General features: G+C 40.8%; 1 protein-coding gene across 3 annotated transcripts in view; it reads left to right on the top strand.

The window, feature by feature from the left end:
* The first annotated feature begins 745 nt into the window (after positions 1 to 745).
* The window catches only part of TMEM131 (transmembrane protein 131), a 100,233-nt gene continuing 81,608 nt past the window's right edge, over positions 746 to 19,370 (top strand). Inside the window, exon 1 of one of the 3 annotated variants that reach the window (XM_075057549.1) lies at positions 746 to 975. In XM_075057549.1, coding sequence (XP_074913650.1) covers positions 804 to 975 — 172 coding nt within the window. In that variant the 5' untranslated portion in view covers positions 746 to 803. The remainder of the gene's footprint in view (positions 976 to 19,370) is intronic. The other 2 variants (XM_075057547.1, XM_075057548.1) reach the window with 2 other exon arrangements.

Here is a 19,370-nt window from a genome sequence, read left to right as displayed (position 1 = left end):
ACGTCCCCGCCGAGGGGCGACTGCCCCCGTGAAGGGGGACGGGGGGGGACGGGGCCGCCGCCGCCCCGCCAGCGAGACCGCAGGGCGTCGCGCGCAGGCCGCCCCGCCCACCAGAGGGAAGGACCGCCCACCGGCGCGTCCGGCCAGCCCCCGCGCGCCGTCACCTTCCCGCCACCATCTTGAATGTGGGCAGGAGAAGCGCCGATGCCCTCCGTAGGGAAACAATAACGGCGACACCTCAGCCCTTCCAGAGGCAGGGAGAGTACTAAAGAGGCGGGACGACCCCACCGCGAACAGTCAGCACCTGCAGAAGACCTAAAGCCATATTTAAAAAAAAATTAAAATAAACCGAACACAACCCCCTTCCCAAACTCTCTGCCCCAGACAGGAGAAAGGGGGCGGCTTGCCCGCACTTAAAATGGCACCTGCTTCCGCCCTCGCCTGGTAACCCCGCCCCCTGGGGCGGGGCGGCCGCAGGTACGCGCCTCCGTTTACGTGTGCGCGCGCTCCCGTGGAATGACCCCGCGGGCGCGCGCGGCGCTGGCCAACCCCGCCGCCGCCGCCGCCACCTCCTCCTCCCTCTCCTCCCTCCCTCCCTCCCTCCCTCGCCCGCCCGTGACACACGCGTCAGGAGACGCAGCGCGCTCCGGGGTGCCCGCCCCGCCCCTCCCCTCCCCCCCGCCCCGCCCCTCCCCTCCCCTCCCCCCCCGCCCCGCCCCTCCCCTCCCCTCCCCGAGCTCCTCCGCGCGCGCGCCGCGGCCCGGCCGGAGACACGGCGGACCCGCACCGGCTGCGGCAGCGCGATGACGGCGCGGCGGGAGGCGGCGGCGGGGGCAGCGGCGGCGGCGCCCGGCTGCCCCGGCTCCCCCGGCTCCCCCTTCCCTCACGCCGGCAGCTGGGCGGCTGCCTGGCGGGGCGCGGCGCTGCGCTTCGCCCTGGCGGTGCTCCTCCACACGGCCCGGGCCGAGAAGGAAGGTGAGACCCAGATTTCCCTTCCTTTCTTGTCCCTCCCCGGCCCCCCATCCTCCTCCTCCTCCTCCGGCGGCGGTTGCGGGGCCGTTGGCGGCCGCGGCCCGCGCGGTCCCCGGCGGTGGTTGCGGCCCGGGGGGGGGGCGGTGCGGGCGCGTGCCGGGGGGGGGCGGCTGGTGAGGATCCTGGCCTGGCCGCCCCTTCCCCCTCGGGGGGGCCGTGGGGTCCCGCTGCCCGCCATGCGTGTGTGTGTCCGCGTGTGTCCTCGCCCCCCCACTCCGCGCCCCGGCTGCCGGGGGGGCTGTGTGTGTGTGAGGTGGCGGCGGGGGGGGGGGGGTGGTCGGTGACGTTGGGGCGAACTTGGTGGGGTTTGTCCTCCCTGACAGCGGCGGGGATGGAGCTGGAGCTGCCCTTTGAAAAGGAGAGAGGGGAAGGAAAAAGGGAAAAAAAAAAAGAAAGAAAAGGCTTTCTCGTGTCGAGCTGGTTTCCCTGCGGCAGGCTTCCAGCTGGAGACCGAGCCAAGCCAAACAGACGGGCAAACCTGCCTGAGAAAGGGCGAAAATGCACGCTGGAAGTGACAGCGAGACCCCCTTTGCCTCCCCGAACTTCTGACAGTGTCTGACGCCTTTGCGAGGTCGATGGCGTTTTCTCTAAACTTTAGGGAAAGTCAGACGGGGACTTTTAAGATTGTAGTGTCTTTGATTTTTGGCACACTTTCTTTTCATTGTGGTTTAACAAGGGAAAAAAAAGCCCCGAGCGAAACACCTAAGCATATTCTGTAGCATTGCTGAGAACGGCTTTCAAGCATTTCCAAGGTGCAGACTCAGGTCTACTTTAAAGTGTGGCAGTGTTGAAAAGAAGCAGATAATTGTAACATATTACAGAAGTATGTGAAACAGATTTACTTAAGCTGACATGAGAATTTAGTTTTCAAGGAAGTTGCTGCACTGGAGGAGTATGTATCACATGAAGATTGAAATGTATCAGGCCAGATGAGGTCCGAGAGGATGAAACAGAATAAGAATAAAAAAGAATAAGAAGGGTATGGAATAGGAGTTTAGCAAGGAGGCTGTAGTCATGTCTCTAGACCAGACTTGAGGGAAGAAATACGTGCATTATTAGGATGCATCAGAATAAATGTAGATACACCCTTCATTTTCTAATGAAGGGCTCCATTTAAGTAATTCCTAGTAACCTGTTTGTACAAATACGATGATGTTGATATTAAGGTGATTAAAAAAAAACAATCAGTTTTGTGTCACAGCCACTCTTGTTCACTTCATTTTGTCTTTGGAGAATTTAACATTCAGAAAACAGTGTAAAGAAGATATAGTATCCCTAGAGTGATGAGAATTTCTAAGAATCAGTTCAGTCTGTCATGCGTTGAGGTACTAGAAAAGCTGAAATGCTTCAGAAATACCTATTTTTAACTCTGATTTTGATTGCATTCCTTTACAGGTAATAGCTTATATGAGTTTATGAGATTTATCAGTGTTGTTGTATACTGGTATGATGGAATTGGTTCATGCCCTAAAAGCTGTGACAGCTGAGGCCATGTTCATCTGTGAAGGAGATACTGTTTTTTCTCTGTGGGTCTCCTTGTCATTCCTAGATAAACAAAGGCAGGTTTAGATTCATAGAGTTTGAACAGGTATGATTGAAGTCCTTCAAGAAAATGGAATAGTTTGTACTCATACCATTTTCTTCTATAGATATAGTCTATTAAAACTTATCCCAGCAACACTCTTGTCACTTTCAAATTTTTGATTCTCATATAGAACACAGATTTTTTTTTTTTCTTCAGTATTTTCTGATTTCTGACACTCATTTTTTCTTCCCAAGTTTTCTGCTGCTTGAGTGTAGTATGAGTGGTTCATTTAAGCTCACTGATAAGTCTTGATTTGGTGTTTTGGGTTTTTGTTGTTGTTGTTTGTTTTGGGGTTTTGGGTTTTTTTGTTTTTTAAATTAATCTTCTATGGACTCCTTAGAAAAATTCCTTGACTATCTGCATTTGTGGATCACATGTTGAATACTGTTGTCTTGGAGTCTTCCTTTTGCTGAGTGCAATGCCTGTTTATAACCTGGATAAAAGATCAGTGGAGTTTTAAAGCAAGACAAAATCAAAAGTGACTTGTGAGCTCCAGTCCCACTGATCTTAAACTACAATCTAAGTGTCAGTCTGCAAGGGGCAGTAACTGAGCATAGGAGAAGGACCAGCTTGGACAGTGGGCCTGTAGACCAAGGTAGGGGCTCAAATGAAACATGAGTTCAGAAGAAAGGAGGGGGGAGGGTCTTTCAGGCTCTGTCCCTCAGTGCCTTAGCTTCTTCCCGGGGATGTCAGGTTAAATATAGTAAGACACAGTTTAAAAAAAAAGTCATCTGAAAGTGAGGAAATAGCTAGGAATATCCTTTCCATCTCCCAAATGTGGACATACATGTTTCACTACAGCTGCAGGAAGGAAGCTGTGGAGAAGGAGTAGAACTGAGGTTGTGCATTCTGTACTGTTTCTATGCTGCTGAGTCAAAGGTGACTGTAGTAAGACACAGTGCAGTATATATTCCAGAGAAGCTGCTACAGAAAAAAATGATAGAAGCAGGGGCTCACATGAGTGATAGGAATGAGGGAAGAATAGATAGAATATCTCAAAGCAAAAAATAAAGGTGGAGGACACTATTTTCTTCTTACCTTGCATGTGCATGAGGAGAGACTGGGGAAGGATGGAGGTGATGCACAGAAGAATATGCTGTCTTCATGCTTCTGTGGAGAAGGAGCAGCAAGCAGTTCTTTATGGAGCTGTCACGAGTAGGAAGAAGATTGATGCTGGATTATTCCAGATTGACATGACTGCTTCTAGTCCCCAATCTTAGTTAAAGAGTTTGAGGGTAAAGATGTAACATAAACAGCTTTGCCATTTGTCTAAAAGCAAAACTGAAATCCTTTGTGTATACAAGCTGTAAATCAAACTCATGGGAAACAGTGATACCGTTCTGTGCTGGAGAAATAGAACTTGTGGACAGTATCTGGTATCTGAACAAATATGAGAGCAGAGAAAACTGCATGTGGACTAGCCAAAAAAACCTGAAAACATCAATTTCAGACTAAACACTGATATGTGACTTCTTTTTTTTTTTTTTGTCTAGCTGGGTCCTCAATGCCCCTGTATTGCTGAGAAATGAGTCAGACTGAGAAGGTTGTACAATTTTTTGTTTGTTTTTTTCACTGAGGAAACCTGTGAACCCAAAGAATGACATGGCAGGAAAAAAAAGTGCATTCAGTCTCAAAGAGCCTCTTGCCATTTAGGAAAGGCAATAATAACAAGAGTTTCTTTTACAAATACATACTGTTTTTGGGCTTTTTGTAGGCTCATCCTTTCCTAGTGTAATTATTATGTTCTGTATTGCCACATGGATTGAGGACAACTTTTGGTTTATATATGAGCATGTGTGGTTTTTGTTTTGGGTTTTATTTGGTTTGTGGGTTTTTTTTTATTTTTGAGATGTTGGGTTTTTTTGTGGGGTGGGGGGAATGACATAAAACAGCCTTCTGGGCTTCAGGTTGAAAGAAGCCATAGTAATGCCATAAACCCTATGGTCAGTAAAATATTTTGAAGGCAAATGTCTATCATCAGCATGCTTTTTTACCTGAGAACTGTTTTGTGTTTGTTCCTTTATTTATATTAATTTATATTTATTTATATATTTAAAAAAATCTTTATTTTATACAGAAGCAATTTTTTTTAATCACTTCTTATTTGACCAGCTGACTGAAAGCCTGCTGAGACTATGTAGATAGTTCTCTTACCTACCCACCTGCTTAAAAGATCAGTGCAATTAGAGCAAGGTTGCTATTTAGACTAGGTTCAGTCCCTAACTGTAGCTTTTGAAGTTACATCTTGGTGCTGGATCTGGGAAAAAAATTCTATTTAAACATCTAAGGTCAGTGAAAATGCAAAATGTTCTTGTTTTTTCTAAAGCTTGACACATTCTCTGCTAACATCCTAGAAACTTAAGATAGTTACTAAGTGTAAATGATAGGTGAAATGATCATGGAAGAGTTGAAGGGAGATGTCAGTAGAACAGTGCACTGGGATGCTGGAGTTCCATTTTTTGTTATTCTGTCTAATCTCAGGCAAGTAGCTTTTCCTTTTTGCTTTTTACCAGTATCTAAAATGGCAATCCAGGATACTTCATATGAGTATCGAAAGTAGACTAATGCTGGAAGGTGATGTGGGAGAAAGCTTATATGTTTAAAATAACATTATAAAAAAACCTCTTCACATATACTGCTTGTTTGTCATACACTTCTGTCAGAACTAACATGTAGCATGCTACCATTTATATAATGCTAATGTTTTGACCCTGACTTAAATCAAAATGTTATCCAGAAAGAATGACCTCAATCAAACTGAAAACACTCTAGTAGCACATCAAAGTCATGAACAGTGTGGGGAAAACACAGTGAATAGAAATTGGCTGTGCTATCTCACTATGTTTTTGAAACTTAAGTATGGGAGAGCTGATTAGATTTGCACTATGTCTTTGCTCTTGTGAATGATAAATATTAACCATGTGCTTGGATTGCAAGGTTTCATACTTGTCTGCAGAACCTTTGGGCTAAGTTAAATATAAGGCAAAACTGTAATGCGATGGACAGGAAGTTGAGACCCTGTGTTCTGCATGACCTTCTGTGTAATCTCGAAATGGTTGCTATTCCCTCCTCTGCATCTCTTTCTCCCTCACCAGTGTCCAGTTATATTGCATGTGTGAGGCAGACTGAGGTACCCTCACCTCCCTCAGGTGATTGCCAGTGTTGCAGTATGGGTTACTTGAGTCATTTGGCTACATTTGTGCATGTTAAAATTTCAGCTGTTTGCAGTAAAGCTTGGACATTTGCAGTGTGATCACTTCAAGCAAGCAAAACTGGGTAGGTTTTGAAATAAAGTGATAAATGTTATGATTCTGTGGTGTGATTTACTAAGTTTATAAATATAAAGAATCTTTCAAACTGTAAGCGTGGTAAATCACCTGGGAGTTTGACAGTGAATGGTGGATGTTGTGGTTCATGCGTAACCAACAGTAAAAGTTGTGTGACTGAAGCGCAGGCTAGAACCAGTTTGGTTTGTTCCTGTGTTTGTGGGTTTGCAAGAATAAAATTCAGTAAAGATCCGTTTTATTTCTCTTGCTAGTAACTGCTATCCAGTGTGGTGCCTCTGACTTTGTCAGTCTACAGCATGAACTTACCTGGGTGTAACAGGAGCTGCGAGAAGGTGCCTTTTTTCTCTGAAAGACAGCATTTGAAGTAAATCTGCACTCTTCATGGTAATAAGTGGGGGTACTCAGAACTGGACCCGCTCTGAGCAGGCAGTTGGGCTGGAGACCTCTGGGGTCATGTCCAGCCTGCGTTATCCTGTGGTTCCAAAAGGTGAGCACACTGGGTGCTTATTACAGAAGCAACTGATTCGATCCATACACCTGTGGTAGTCACCAAATTTGACTTTAAATGACAGTTATTTTAAAAAATCCTTTCTGTTTTTTTCTAAAAATTTGTGTTAGCATTTCAGCATATTTAATTAATACCAAGACAGAGGATGCAGAATTTTTTCTTGCATAGGGAGCGTCTCAGTGCGTTGCTGGAATGGCCTTTATTTTGTGATTGACTTGTTTGGCATTAGTAATCTACCTTGTTAATTTGGAAATAGGAACACAGTTCAACTTAGTTTGCTCACTGTCACCCACCTTTCTAATATGGAGGAATTGTTAACAAACAGTCCAGATACAGAGGCAGTAATTCTTGCCACCATCTTCACTTTTTCCATTTCGTAAAGCTTGTAAACTGAAAATGTAGATGCCTGATTTAGGAAACCAAGGGAACCAATGACCATGAGAGTTAAAGGGGAGGTATTTATCTTTCTAGTCATAAATACAGGCAAAGAATAATCCTGTGTCAGATAGGGGTTTGTTAGAGGCAGCTGATAAAATTTGAACGTGTGCTGCAAGAGTGTTGGTTATTTCTGTTTTCTGAACTGTCTACATGGAATTATTAGTGATTTACTGACTGTAGCAAGGATGTGATGCAGCATCTGCATTTAACACTTCTAAAATCTGTTTTTAACGTTTTCAGATTAGCAGGCTTGGATAACTTGTGCTCTGGAATATTAAAGGGACTAAATCAGCATTGTGCGCACTCATGCTCTCTCTCTTTTTAAAAACCTTGGATGTAATGGGGAAATAGCAAAGAGCTGAAGGATTGCAATGTAATTCCACTCTCTGAAAAGGAGAAAAGAATTGCGGAGTTTTACACTAGTTTAAGATTTTCCTGCTACACTTACCAGATCTATCCTCTCACTAAGACTGTCACAGAAGCATTTTTAATAGTTCTCCTACTGCCTGGAATGCATCATGATAGAGAACCATCTGAGAACAGCGGGAGTTTTACTGTAGATATTGAACTGGTTTTAAGGATACCTGAATGAAATTTAATGGAAGGAGGTGCACAGGAAATGAAACTATGTAGTTAACAGCTACTTCTGTCTATGTACTGTATGAAGTTACATAATGTTATTTCATAGAACTATTTAGCTGACTGTAATACAACATGCTTAGGTCTTTAAAGTTATTTGATCAGTGTATCCATTAACTATTCTTCATAAAGCAATCTGTCCTAACAATGGCATCTTGAGGGTTATCTAAGGGTTTTCTTCAGTTGAACATCTAGATCTGTGTTGGACTGTACAGATTTGGTGTAACAGAATGAGCACAGACTATTTAAAGTTACTTAAACTTAAAAAAATCCCAAACAACCCTTGGTTATAGGTTGTTGTTGGTTTTTGTGGGGTTTTTTGGTTTTTTTTGTTTTTTTAAAGTTATTTAAGTCAGGAAGTACAGCTGATAGTGGTGTTAAACAGGTTAAATCACCATTTGAGGGAGTGATGATAGAATAGAAGACAAAGTTGTAGACAAGCATGGTACTGATTTAAATAATTCGAAACACTTGTTTCCACTAAACCTCTTATATACCCATTGTTCATCAACTTGACTTTCTAGATCCATAGATCTGAAGCAGAATGGGGTCCTTGTAGAGGAGGGTGGTACTGAAGAAGAAAATGGCTGAGTTCTCAAAGAGAAGGTTTTTAAAGAGGGAATTTTAGCTTTTGAAAACAGAAATCTTTCTTGTTTCCCTACAGGCATATACTCTGTTGGAAACATCTCAAGGTAGTTTCCTCAGTGTGAAATTTGATGGCTTCAGCATAGTTTGATGTGACTGGCTTATGAAATTTCTTTAATTTTGTAATAGATAAGCTGCAGCCTGAAAATGTCTGGCTCAGATTGAAGATGATAGAAGATACTGATATTGAGATAAAGAAATCGGCTATGTTTCATGAAATCTGCTTCCAGTAGGGGATTTTTGGGTCCCCCATTTGAGATGTTGATACAGTATGTTAAGTGAGTTTAAAAACTGGTTATCTGAAGCTTGTAAATAAATATGAAATCATCTAGCAATGCAGAAAAAGTCTTAATGATTCAGTGATTTACACAAAAATGCTGTACAAATATTTGCAGGTAGAATTTGTAGATAATGATAAAAACTATCCAGGCAACTAGATAAACTGCAGGGGGTTTGGGTTTGGTTTATTCCCAGCAGTGATTTGTGCTCTACCTTGGAGGCTGGTTACAGCAACTTCCTCCTGGCTCTATTCTGGGACCTGTCCTGCTTAATATCTTTGTCACTGATCTGGAGTTGGAGTGTACCAAATCTAAGGAGCTGTCAGTATGCTCAGGGGCAAGGCTGCATTTCAGAGAGATCTAAACAGGACAGAGCAATGAGCTGACAGGACCTTCATGAAATCCAAAAAGGACAAATGGGAAGCCCTTCATATGGGACAGAATAACCACTTGCATGGGATACAAGCTGGAAATGCTATACATGAGTCAGCAACATACCCTGGCAGCATACAGGAGCACAGCCACTAGTCTGAACAAAGTGATTATTCCTGTTTACTCAGCACTTAATAGACCACACCTAAACCACTGCATCCAGTTTTGCTCTGTACTGTCCCACTGGAAGGTCGCAGAGACGGTCGGTGGACACATGACCTATGAAGAGGCTGAGGAACCCAGAGCTGCATGGAGATAAGGCTTTGGAGGGACCTCATGGCAGCCTGCCAATATCAAAGTAGACTTTATGAAGAATATGGAGTCAGACTCCTCACAGAGATGCGTGGCAGGAGCCTGAGAGACAATGGTCATAAAGTGAAACAGGGAAGGTTTGTTTTGCACCAGGACGTGCTGGTCTGTGACAATCCGAGTAAGAAAGGCACTCGGACACTGTAAAATATTACTGAAAATGCTATTTATTAGAGCTAACTCTATAAAGAGAGAATAGTATAGATAATCTTGCATCTGTTTTGATGCTGGGAACCCTGAGTTGTGCAGCATCAAACAGGCCTCCAGTCCATGTGCAACATACTGTGCAGACCCTGTCCATAGAAAGGGTTAGCCCCTGTTGGTCCTGCAAGCTATTGTTGGATTTCCTTACAAGAAAACAACCCTATTAATAATTTCTACTGTTAAGCAGAAGGGATGCTTACATGAGAACTTCTAGTTACACTTTTAGATAAAGGCAAGGCCACCCAGGTGGCATAATTGCCAGTACCAAGTGGGAGCTGCCTGCAGGCTCCTCTGTTAACAGGGAGCCAGCTGAGCTCATCCTGCAGCCAGCGGGTATGTGCCACACAGCACCGGCCTGAAGGCCAGCCTGTACATGCTGCACAGCACGGGCATGGGCCTGCTCAGGTTAGCTCTTGCATGGATCACTAACTCCTCCATGTATCGTGGTCTGCTGGTCAGGATCACTACAGTGTTCTGGCTTGACATAATGAGACTGTATTTCACCATGAGGGCAGTCAGGCATTAAAACAGATTCCCTAGAGAGGTTGTGGAATCTCTGACCTTGGAGGTTATCAAGGCCCAGCTAAACAAAAGCCTAAGCAACACCGTCCAAATTCAGCGTTCACCGTGTTCCAGCAGAAGGTTGAGCTATATGACACCTTAAGGTCCGTTCCACTCTGAATTGCTCTGTCTCTGTGTTTTGGATCTCCCTCCTGATCCTAAAAACTGGGTTGGAAGTTGCAATAACTTTGTTGCAACTGATGGGAACATCCGCAAGAGGGGAGAATTCTGTGTTTCTATGTAACTCCATGGTGAAATCAGTGCTATGGTAGTAGTAATTTAGATATTATTTAGATAGAAGCGGAGTTGTAATTGTATCCGGAAAGTTTCGTGTGTTGCTACATCACTAAAGAAATGTCATAACTGAATAAAAAAAAGACCCTGTTGGCTGTTCCTTGTTTCTGTATTCATGAATCACATACGCTTTATTTGTCCCCTAGTTTTCATGCTTTCTCTAGAGAAATTTCTTTCAAGAGGAATATTTGTATGCCGTCTTTCATGCAAAGGTTAACATAGCCATTAGTTTCCACCTTTGCTAGTTGCTGGTAAAATAACAATAAATTGGATTGTGGTTGACATGTTAATATACAAGATGTATTAAACTAATACTTAACAATCTGGTATATCTGAGAAAATACTGAAAGATCTCGATATTGAATGTTGCCAAGTTTGGCTGTTCCTACTTAGTCCTTACTGGAAACTATTTTCTTCTAGGATGTTTGCTTTGGTATTCTGGACATGTGTGTAACTTCAGTCTGTGGAGCCATCAATGGGCATGAATGACCATTATCTAGCGAGACCATTGTCCCCAGGCATAATGCTGCTTAATTTGGTGATAGAAAGCACAGACACTTCTTGCCCTCTAAATTTTTGCTCCTAAATACAACATAAGGGAGGTGTGTGGGGAACTTTTATATTATGGTATAGCTGCTTTTATATACAGCTTGTCAGTTGCCTTTCATATAGCTTAACTAGGTCATGATCTTCCTAAACAGCTTTGGCTAAACTGTATCTTCCAAAATAATGAAAAGATGAATAAATGCCTTGTTTTGGGCGGAAACCTGGTTATGTCTGATGCTGAAGGAAAGATCATTTTCATTGACAGAGACTGAATCTTCTGCCAATTAGTACTACTGAATATCGTTATCTGATGGAGAAAAGACTGAAACAAACTTCCAGTTCATCAGGGAAAATTTGTTCAGAGTTCCAGTACTTGATGAGTCCCATGAATTCTTCCTCTGATTAAATTGAATTTCTCTAGGGAAAAAGGCGTTAAGAGTAAGGAACTCAGAAATGGAATAAAAAAAATCTTTATTTAGCATGATTTAATTGTGCTTTAAAAGTACTTGTATTGGGAAAAAGAAATTCTAATAGTGAAGGGCCATTTAATCTAGCAAAGATGTGCATATTTAGGTTGAAACTTGGTGCTAAGCATTTCAAAGTAGAAAGGAGAAATATTTTTGAGTGAAGATAATTGACTGTTAAGGGACCACTTAGTGATGTTGGGTATTTGCAGTCTTTAAAGTAGAACTGGGTGTTTCTTCAAAACCTATTCTGCAACTAAACCTAGGGGTTTGGAATCATTGGGTGAAATTGTGATCTGTGTTGCGCAGGGTGTCAACCTAAGCCATTGTAGCAGTTTCTGAAAGAGTCTGACCAGAAGAGAATATTTACTTCTGAGGGGTAACTGCTTCCAAGATATTTTGGGTAGGTGAATTTCTGCAGTTAAACATACTTAAGCATTTCATTTCCATATGCCTACTTGGCACCTTTAATTTCTTATTAATGTTTTCAGATTTTTTCCCCCCAAACTGGAATTCTCCTATTTTGTTTCGCTGCTCTTGCCCTATATTTTATTTTCTTTGAAAACTTGCTTCAGTTATTCTTTTCCACCCATTTCATTTCAGGCTTTATCAGATGTTGTGGCCAGCTTTTTCCTGCTGGTCTGTGTTCCCCCATGGCAAGTCAGCAGACTGCTTTGCTGAACAATCAATAAGTAGCATTACTGCTACATCATTAACACTAGGGCTTTAACGTTAGGCTTTTCCTCCCTTTTCTTGACCTTCGATCACTGTATTTATAGACTTCCTATGGTAGCTGATTAAGCATTATCTTGCTGCTCTTTTACTTGTCCACCAGGCTTAATAGCTGTTTCCAGTGGACACTGGTGGAACAGTTGCCACACGAGCACAGTGAGGGTGGTGATACTGTGCTCCTTCTTCCCAATAATTCTCATCTCCAGTTGTAATTTAGTCTTAAACAAGTTGCAAGTGTTATGCAGCAAAATCTAAATTAATGTGCTGTCCAAGTTCCCTTGTTTTATGAATTCATGCAGTTCCACCCTGATAAGTGACTAAACAAAAAACGGGGGGGGGGGGGGAGGATCAGGGCAGGGAGGAGAGCAGAACTCTTATCACCCAGTAGGCCACTGTTTCTGTGTCATAACATTGGTTAAGACCAGTGTTACAAAGCATCCTCTAGCAGGTAGCAAGGTAGGAGTAGGGATTGAAAACTGAGCAGTGTCCACAGAGCATAAGCCGTAGGTTTTACCAGATTGCATTCACACTGCAGCAGGACATTTAGATGTTGGGACGTATCCGTCTGCTGCTGTCATCTTCCTGTTCGGGGCGGGGGGGGGGGGGGGGGGGGGCAGTTGGAAACTCTGAAAATCCCATCCTCCTTCCTCTTTTCTACGGTGTAGAGAACAATTCTTGCTCTCTGTGTAGGTTTATTACTGTCATTAATCAGCCTGGATGTACCTTTTCAGTAGGTCTTTGCACTGTGTTGGCACAAGCCATTTTTTTGAGTAAGTGGGTTTTGTGGGTCTGTTCAGTGGCTAATTTCCTAAGAGTGCAAGTCTGGAAGGCTGATGTTAATGGTAATAGTTACAATTATTGTCAGTTAATGCATTGTTCTCCTGAGGCTGCAGAATCTATGAGCGGACTATCATTTCTTGTAGACTATGTATTAAATGTTTCTATGTGCTGAAAAGGTTAGAATTCCAGTAAGTCCATGTCATCTGCACACATCAATTTGCAGCAAGTAGTAAAACTTACTGCCACAATTAGAAGCTTATGATCTAAAATATGAGAACTGAAGTGTGATGAAGATTTAAGAATAGTTTGGAGGGGCTGCTGCTTTCCCCCTCTCTAATTGCAGGACAGGTTATCTTGTTTTTGAGGTTAGTTCCAATTAATTTTATGTCTGTACAAGCTCAATAATGACAAATTTATAGATGTATAACCTAATTTAGCATATTGAAGTTTTAAAATATTTAAAATTGCCATCATTAGAAAGAATAAAAAGCCATAATTTGTATGGCCCAAAGCCAGAAAAAAGGATGCTATTTGCAGATGTTGGGATTCTCTTTAACTTCCTTTTAATTTTTTTCCCTCTCTTTAAATGATTTATGAGAAGATTCCATGAATATCAGAAGTATTGTTCTCTTTGGCTTAAAAATGATGGGTGGTAAAGTCTTTCTCCAGATGAGAGAATTATTTGTCCTTTTTTTTTTTTTTTTTTAAATTTATTTAAAAGTAAGTGTTCTCGTTCATACAACCCTATGAAACCTTCATGAAAAAAAAGAATAGGATGTTATTTCCTGAGAAGCATTTTGGAGCCAGCAATTAAATATCTTTGGAGGAACAAATGAAATTCTTGAAAAGTTTAAAAGTAAAGCACCAACTTAAAACAAATGTTTTTAATACCTATTTTAAAGCATCTAGCAAATGTTAAAGTAGTATTTGGGTTTTGTTTTGTTTTTTTTTTAAGTTAAGTTTTATGATATTTATTGCTGCCATCTGAAATAGACTGTTTTGTTCAATGGCAGATAACTTTTTAAACTCTTACTACAAAACAAGTCAGATTAAAATAAAAATTGCTCTAGCTGAAGTGGATGAAAATGCAAATTGCTGTAAGGTGGAGATACAGGCTGGGTACCGAACAAGCATCTGAGAGTAAAGGTATTTGATTAATGTGTGATTCTTTTTTCTGTCCATCTAAAATAATCTCAAGTGATTATTTTAAAAGAATAACTAAATAAAAGCGAACTGCTAGGTGTAGTATGTGTTCCTTTCAGTGAGCTTTTTTGTTTCTAGGTATGTTTCTATAGTTTTATTGCAAGGATATATCTATTACACAACACATCCAGTCAGTGCAAACTCTGTGAAAGAAACCTTCAAGCAGTTGCACCATCTTTTGAAGTGTGAAACAAATGTCATGAGCCAGACGTGTGAACTATGTCTTCAGGACAGAGACCCGCTTTCTTCCTTTCTCAGACTAAGCGGTAGCTTCATTGTCTGTCCGGGGTCTGTGTTCTGAATCAGAATTGTGCTGTCACTTTCTGTTTTGTGGCTGGCTTTAAGAACTGAATTGATCACTGAATTCCTAAAAATCTGCATCAGCCTTAACTAAAGGGAAAAGAGATGAGTGGATGAACACAATGTGACAGCTCTCCTTATTAGGAAAGGGCCTTGCTGTGTAAAGAAGCTTGCCTTGTATCTCAAGTCAGAAATGACACACAAGTAAGTTAGCGAAAGATTATATGCAGACTTAGTTGGGTAACAGTGTATACACTCAACTTTGTGCTCTTGTGTGCAGTAAAATACAAATTATTTCACTTTTTCCCCCCCCCCCCCTCACTGTGGAATAGTGAGTTGTGCGCTCAGGGATTGCAGTGCAAGTGATCTACTGTCTCTGTTTAGCTTGTATTAACTTGGGCATAGGTTGGTGCATATGAACTTATTTGAGTATGTGTGGTGTAAAGTCATAAAAATAGGTTTTTTATAATCAGAAGTAGAAAATGAGGTTTTTAATGAAAATTCTGTCTTTGTTATTTAGCTTAATATATTGCTTTTTCGTTTCACATGATGATTAAAGTGTATTATCTATGAATGTTTCTATTTCAAGCCTCTAATATGTAAACAGAAAATAAGAATTTGGCAAGCTGGCTTTTTAAGGGGTGGTAATTAGGGGTTTTAATAAAGAAAAAAGAATTAATATGTTTCTATGTAACAAGACTTCCAAGTGAGTTATTTTTGCATGTGATCTTTACTACTTTGTGTGTATTTACTGTCTTGGCTGTGATGGCTCTTCCAAAGGTCTGTTGAAAAAATGATTAATTTCCCTTTGTTATGGACTACTGGAAAAGAAATGAGTGAATTTGCTATGTAAGTATAAGAGGATTTAGCTGGAAAGGAAGCATGCTGGCTAGTGATTTGCTCTCGGAGCCTCTTGCCTGAGATTCGCTGGCTCATAAGAGAATGATCTTTTACATTTCTAGTGAACAGTCACCTGTTGTGATGTAGGCTGAAACTCAGGCTGATAGCTACACTGACTGTCCCATCTTGGAGAACAGGCCTTTCTTTAAACAGCTTTTATTGTGTTGAACACTGAACTAGGATGTGTTTCTTGAGACTCACCAGACTTTTCTATTCTTGAAGCTGATGAAAATGGTTGCTTGCATTACAGCATAATAGTTTTCCTTTGTCTGTGTGGTATTTAATTTTTTACAGTGTTATTTTCCTTTTGTAATAATGTTATTTTATCATTCTACATCCACCTGCCTGTATTTCACATGCTGCTCAGTTTTCCACTGTTCAGAATGATTGAAGTTGTGTGATTGCACATAAGCAGTTAATTCACAGTCAAAGCTTTAAAACCAACTTGTCCAGTTTTAGTTGTGCTGTTTAACCGGTAGTGATACAAATGCTATAATTACAATTACATAGACAGAAGCGACTGACATTTAGCACATTGTAATTGGCTCATGCGGTTATAGTTACCTTGAAGTGAGCTTAGTCATTAAGACAAAGGGTTAGAAACTGGACTTTTGAAAAACTTAGTGTAAATTAGGAGAGATTTAAATAATTGATCTGTCCCTATTTTAGTGAGTTGGGACACTATTTCCAGAATGTGGAGAAAATTCATAGATTAGATGATACTGGACTGTATAAATACAGCTTATAAGAAAATTGGTTTAGATAAGTTAAGGGAGAAAACAGTTCTTACAAGCATTTAAGAGGATATATAATGATCATTAACATAAAAATAAATGAAAGCACTGTGTTGTGGAGTAGCTGTTCCAAAACTAAGTAATATTTCAGAATAGTGTTTTTTCTAAGCATATATGCCAAATATACACTCCTATTGAAATGAAGAAAATGTCAGTGGCTAAATGAAAGAGAAAACTTGCAAAGGCACCTTAAAAAACAGATCTCAGTCAGAGTAGGCCTCATAACCTGTAAACCATGGAGAATTTTTTTTATCATTGTGCACCAAGAGTCTTGGCATATTCAGTGGTCTCACATTACATGCAAATTTATTCTGTCATGTGTAATTCAGGCATATCTAAAGACTGGTGTTAGCTAAAGTGATTTTTTGATATTAAGTTCCAGTTTACTTTGGAGAAGTGTAGGACTTAGACTTTCTTCTTGTTACTTGATGCTTTATAGGTCTGTACTTTCCTGATTTTAAGCTAAAATACAAAAGGCTTGGACCAGAGACAACTAAAATAGGAATGTGTTTGAGCAAAATTTAGCTGCTAGCTATATAAACTTGGGAGAAGATGCTGCTTAAGCTTTGAGGAATTTAAGTGAATTCAGTATCTCTTTAGGCCACTATTTTTTCCATTTTTGTTACTTTAGGTGTTTACCATCAAGCACTGTGATGTTATTGGAAAAGGCTGGGGAAAGCATTTAGAAATCTACTGGTAATAATGACTAGATAGTGTTATTACACTGTGGTTTGGGGGGCAGGGTTTATGGCTGTGGTGGTGGTTTTTGTTTTGCCATTTTTCAAAGAGTTTGTAAAAGCTTAGAAAATGCTCTCTGTAGAAAAAGGTGTTTTGGAGCAAGTGGAAGGACCTACATTCATAGTCTTTTTCTGATATCATTTATGGGCTTTTCATAGTAAAGCTGACTTAAGCAAAGAAGGTGCATTTTAGAGGCTGTAAATTGAAAACAAATAGAAAATGAAACTTACAGTATTTTTAGTGTTTGCTGTTGCTTATGTCACTTCGGTTGACAGTGACCTTCTATCTGAAAAGAGGAAACCAGGATACGCAAGCTAGAAGCTGGAAAAATTTGACCCTGAAATCACTTAATGTCCTAGTAGTAAGAATGACTGAAATTGTCACGGATTCTCATGAATCTGATAAATTTGCTTCTTGCGGGTGCTTGAAAGGATAAACATTTTCTGCTGAGAGGGATCTGTGCATACCACTTAGAATAAAATATTCTGCTCAGTGTAGGTGAGGAGGAAAGGAGACTGATTTTTCTGGCCTTGTGATCTGTGGATATGAATCTTCATCCTTTTCCTTCTTTGGGCCATGAGCATGCTAATAACATTTAAAGTTTGACTAATAACTATTATAATCAGCCTGCAGGGCTTAAATTGCCTGTAGGGTCAGGAAGAAATTATTTTCCTAATGTGTAATTTGGCTTCTTGACTGCTGATTTGTGCAGTGGCAGATCATGCTGTAACAGCTGAAATGCTTCCTACCCTGAATGTTATGTAGTGCCCCTCTCATAGCAGTTGCTAGTCATGTGGCAGGGGTGACTGAAATGGCACAGTCAGCAGTTCTTCATTTGCTGCAGTTTACTATTCCAGAGTATTAAGGTGTTGGCTACAGTATTAGACTGATAATGGAGCATGGTGGTATCAGCCTGGACTTTGGGAAGAAGTTTTTCCAGGATAAATTGTTAGGGGCTTTGCAGAAACAGTCATCTTCCTCTGTAGCATGGGGAATGGTTCACCTAATAAAGCATGCCCAAGTGATCTCATACTTAATTGCTTGCAGTCTTTTGGCATTGGTAATAACCTATTCTGTATTGGTGACATACATATTTTGTGTAAAAGGACAGAAAAGACTGTTTTTGGACTTGCACTGCAGAAGTTTGTGAACTTACTTAGCTCAGGTAGTAGAAGTGCAAATGGTGAGCAACTGCTTCTAATTCTGGAATGGGCAAACACCCAGAAGAAAGCATTCTGTCTGCTCTTTGGGTACTGTCTGTGTTTCACTTTGAAGAAGCCTTTGTCCTCGCTGTGGTTCATATTGGACAGTTTGAGAGCTGCTCTTACAGGGATTTGGGTGATTCTTTATGACTCGTCAGTGGAGCTTTTTTAAAATGTAATTGGCTTTGCCTCATTTGAATGAGGTGACTAGTTGCTTCATCCTGACTTGAGAGCCTGAGAAGTCGGTTGCAAAAACAAGCTTTCGTCTCGCGAAGGTGTAGGTATTTGCTTGTCATTTCCTTGCTTTGATGGAATAACTGATAAAGTAGAAACAAAGGCTTGAAAGTTAGTCTAAAACAAAGGAAAAGGTATAACCACAGAAACTTCATCGCAGCCTCAGTTGAGATGCGACTGCTGCAAAATGGCCAGCAGCCAAGCTTTGCAGTGCATCTGACTTCACCTGACACTAACTGTCATTCTGCTTTCTGAAAACATTTCTTAAATGATATAATGATGAATGGCACTTCTATTTAACAGTGTCACCCGCTCAAAATGTTCTGTAACATCTGTTGCTTTGTTCATAAGTTGCAGCAGAGATGAAGTAACTGAAGAGTGGCTGAGAGTGTTTGGGGTTTACAGAAGGGCCGCCTGCATTCAAGCTGTCTGAGTAGAAAGCTTTGACTAGTTTCTGTGAGCTTCTGTGTGTGTTATTCTTGTGGATATTGTTGCTACTTTCTGCTCTTTGTACCTACAGTGTATCATATTTAAAACAGGGAAAAAAGCCTCGGGAAAATACTAAGAATTTGTGAATTGATTAAATACCCTTTTAATGTTTTACTGGTTGTTGATAAATTACGAATATAAAAAGCTGTTTTCTAATGATTTTTTTGTTTGTGCCTGATGTCACAGTCAAGTGCTGTGTATTCTTTGTTTCCCAAGCAGAAAGCTAGAAAATGAAGGAATGCCTGAAAGCCCAACCTCAGAGGTGCAATTCCTTTTGACTGTTAGGAAGGTGTGCTTGTATTGACAAATTCTTTTATTAAGTTGTGATTGTTAAACTTGCAATAAATCAAATAACACGAGAAATTGTAATTTCATTCTGGATTTCTCCCTAGCTTAAAAATTGAGAATTTCCCCTCCCTATCAGCTGATCTGTAATTTGGTTTTTTTGCACAGAGGATAGGCATGATATTTCTATGAAATTGTGATTAACTGTCATACTTTGCTTTTTAAACTGATATGTCAAAGCTTCATTTTCTTACATCTTGCACTGCAATTCACTTATAGATTTTTTGAGTGATTTTAAAGACAAAATTAAACAGTGACTTGAATGTCTTCCATATGTAGTGCCAGTTAAATTGATAAGAATCCACTTGTTCGTTGTTTCTAGGATTAAACTTTAAACTGATAGACGTGCTCCAGTAATTTAAATTTTAAAAGTCCAATTCTTCATAAGCTGTAGGACTTGATCTCATAACAGCTGTTTAAATGCTGTTTTG

This window comes from Buteo buteo, chromosome 25 (genome assembly GCF_964188355.1).
Source record: "Buteo buteo chromosome 25, bButBut1.hap1.1, whole genome shotgun sequence".
NCBI classification, from domain to species: Eukaryota; Metazoa; Chordata; class Aves; order Accipitriformes; family Accipitridae; genus Buteo; species Buteo buteo.
The sequence above is the reverse complement of the archived record's forward strand: the minus strand, read 5'-3'. Positions and strand labels throughout refer to the sequence as shown.